Source organism: Artibeus jamaicensis, unplaced genomic scaffold (genome assembly GCF_021234435.1).
Source record: "Artibeus jamaicensis isolate MK-2021 breed Jamaican fruit bat unplaced genomic scaffold, CSHL_Jam_final contig_1998, whole genome shotgun sequence".
In the NCBI taxonomy this organism is placed as follows: domain Eukaryota; kingdom Metazoa; phylum Chordata; class Mammalia; order Chiroptera; family Phyllostomidae; genus Artibeus; species Artibeus jamaicensis.
This window is the reverse complement of record NW_026521407.1, coordinates 10,034,149-10,037,454: the sequence shown is the minus strand read 5'-3', so window position 1 is coordinate 10,037,454 and position 3,306 is coordinate 10,034,149. Positions and strand designations below refer to the sequence as shown.

At 50.0% G+C, this 3,306-nt stretch overlaps 1 protein-coding gene across 1 annotated transcript; it reads right to left on the bottom strand.

Moving 5' to 3' along the window:
* Positions 1-233: 233 nt before the first annotated feature.
* Positions 234-2,134, bottom strand: LOC119062572 (C-C motif chemokine 4). Its single transcript, XM_037163580.2, has 3 exons — positions 1,816-2,134; positions 1,197-1,311; positions 234-617 (listed from the first exon to the last, which is right to left on the bottom strand). Exons 1-3 carry the CDS (start codon positions 1,889-1,891, stop codon positions 530-532), a joined length of 279 nt encoding a protein of 92 aa, XP_037019475.2. The 5' UTR covers positions 1,892-2,134; the 3' UTR covers positions 234-529.
* Positions 2,135-3,306: the final 1,172 nt, after the last annotated feature.

Below are 3,306 nucleotides of genomic sequence, written 5' to 3'. Positions count from 1 at the left end.
CCTCTGTGCCTCAGTTTCCTCATCTGTAAAATTAGAGGTAAGAGTCCCTACTTGGTAAGGGTGTTAAAATCTTTGTTGAAAGTAATAAGTGAGGTCTTGTCTTTAGAGCACTTAGCTCATGTGAAGCCCTCAGTAACTACTCATTCTTACTGTGTTTGGAAATGGTAGTGGGTCCCTATTCGTAATACCAGGCAATCCCCTTCATACCAAATCAAATGAAAACACAAAGAAACTGTATTTTTTTTCATTTTATTATGAAAACACACAGAATGACCTGCATTATCCAAGTGTCCACAATGGCAGAGAAACAGTGGTAGTGGGCCATCCCCACAGGGGATAAGTGTCCTTTGGTAAAACCAACATAATTACGGAAATAATACCAAATGCAATAATACAGCATATAATAAAGATTAAATTAAGAGAAGGAAGGGGGACTTGTGAGAGGAGTGGTGAACGTGGAGAGGGTGCGTCTCACTGGGAACCGTCAGGTTCAGGTGGCCTTCACCGAAGACCGTGCGCCCAGGATGGCTCAGCTCAGCTCAAGGTCGTTCACGTAGTCCTGGACCCAGGGCTCACTGGGGTTGGCGCAGATGTGTCTGCTCCTTCTAGTTTCGAATCTGTGGAAAGAGGAGCGGAGAGATGAGAATTGCATGGGAGCTTGTCTGTGCCAGATCCTCCCTCTGCTTGACCGCAGTTTGTGTGGACAGCTCCAGTGGGCGGTGGGACCCGTCCTGGGGTCGTACTAGAAATGGGCTTCCTGTACTTCCACCCTGGATTTGGCTGTGGTCTCCAGGTTGCCCAGATTAGGAATCAATGAGTTTTGCCATCAATTTTGCTCTGCCTCTCCATTCATTCCCTAGTGCCCCTGGCAATGTCTTTTCCACGTGTTCTTCTAAGCATGGTTTAAGGGATCAGCTCATGTGTCCTGTGATCTCTCTCTCTCTCTCTCTTTTTTACCCTCCCTGGTTTTCTAGCCTCTGGCTCATTTCCTCCCCAGGAAACCCCCGTCTTCTGCCTTGACTCCCACACGACCCCCTCGAGGACTCAACAGGGAATTTCGTAACCTGTTCCTTACCCCCGTCTGGGAGGGCTTCAGCCCTGAGACCTGTCTCTCTACTGTTACATCCTCCACCTGCCCCAACAAGCCTCTTAGCTGATCCTGCCCTTCCCCTTGCCCCCCAGGGCTTGATACTTACACGACAGCTGGCTGGGAGCAATAACTGCTGGTCTCATAGTAATCCACCACGTAGTTACGAGGAATTTTCCGCTGGGTGTAGGAGAAGCAGCAGGCAGTGGGGGGGTCTGAGCCCACTGGAAAGAAAGGCCCAGGTGAGATCAAAACTCTACAAGCAGCCATTCTTTTGGTTTTTAGTTACAAATATTCAAGGGGCATCTCTGTGGAGCTACCAGATCCCCAAATACAGTCCCTTGTATCCAATCCCACCCACCCTGAGTAGGAGTCTTTTTCTGAAGACAGGATCCTAAGGGAGCAGCATGGAGCTGAACTGGGTCTCAGAGAACACACCTAACTCCCTTCATTTAACAGATGGGGAAACTAAGGCACAGAGAGGGAGAAAGAGAGAGAGAGAGAGGAAATTGCTTAAACAAATCTCCTGGTTACTATTTCTCAAGAAGACAGGAACTTGAATGTCCCAAACATCTACTAGACACAACGTTTAACCACAGGCTACTTAACAATCTTCCCGACTCCCTTTTGTCCCATCTCCAGACGCCACTGTCGGACCAGCCCCGGCTGGAAAGTGGACACTGCCCGTACCGTGGCTCTGGAAGGAGTAGCTGAAAGAACACACTTACTTGGTGCCGAGAGCGCTGGAGAGCAGAAGGCAGCCCCCAGCACGAGGAGAGAGAGCACAGTCACGCAGAGCTTCATGGTCTTGGTGGAGAAGAGGCTTTCCCGGAGCTGAGACAGAACCCAGAAGCTTCAGACCCCAACTGTGCTCTGCACTGATACCGAGTTGGGATCCCCTCTTTATAGGACCTCCGAGGACTGGGACAGAGGTGGCGGCACAGGAGGGCAAGTGGAATTTCCAGGGTAGAGATGATGTCATGGTGCCAGTAAGGAAACTGAAGCTGGCTGACAGTGGGCCCCTCATAGAAGCTTCTCTTCCCCAGGGCGATGTCATCACAGTGGAAAGAAGAAGGAGGGGGAGGGGTGGAGTGGGCTGCACCCAGGAGGGAAGTGGTACACCAAAGGCAGTGAAAGAGACTGAGGAGAGAATTGTAAACCCGAGAGGAAGGCTGAAATGTTCACACCTGCTAGTTGGGGCTGGTAGACGAGAATCATGCTGCTCTCAGTGGTTGGCACCTCCAGAAGCTGGAGGCTTTGTGTCAGTGTTTCCAGGGTTGCCACAAGCCTGGCCCCAAGAAGGAAGGGGAAGCCAGGAATCTAGGTCACATTTCCAGGCCTCCTTCTGCTGGGCTGAGTGACCTTAGTGCCCTACATGCTTCCTCGGGCATAAAGAGTCCAGCATTGAATGTGCAGAAGGACCCCACGGGACAGTAATCTACTTATCAAAGGTTTACTATGTGCCAGGCACCGAGCAAGCTGCCTTAGACACGTAACGTAAAATGCTACCTGGACCCTGAGCAGGGGTGTGATTAGTGCCCAGAGGCCACAAGGGCGAAAGAGCAGAGGGGAGTTCACGGACCATCTCAAGGCCCCAGTCTTAAGGGGCAGTGTCCAGGTTGGAAATGCGATTTTTCTGACTCTGAAATCCACTTTCTATCTACCTTGTCACAAATATAGAATGTGACCACAGGAAGAGAAACCGTTGCCTGCTAGGGGCTCTGCCACACATGGGGCACCGTCTTACTAGGGCTGGTTTCAGGAGGGGAGTTTGGGCCAGTCTGCCCTGGAACAAGGAGGGAACAGAGGAGAAGAGAGAGAGAGCTTTCGGTGCGTTCACTTGGACAGAGAAGGGGAAAGAAATCAGTAAGAATCGAGCATGAAAGACTCAAGATAAAGAATGTTCCTCTGTAACTTAGGAAGAGATCCCCTCAAAACTCTAGCACCTGCCTGGCACAATGCACGGTCGCCCCGATATTATCGACCGTGTTTCCTGGGCTGTGCTTCCATCCCTGCGACTCTTGTGTAACGACCAATCTGTGCTTCTTAATCCCTTCACCTTTTCACCTTTGCAGATTATTTCAATGTCTAACCACTAAGCTGTATACCTGAAACCAACAGAAAATAATATTGAATGTCAACTGTAATTGAAAAATAAAGGGAAAAAAAAGAATGGCCCTCTAGTGTAAACATGGGATTGGATATACCTAGCAATGAGT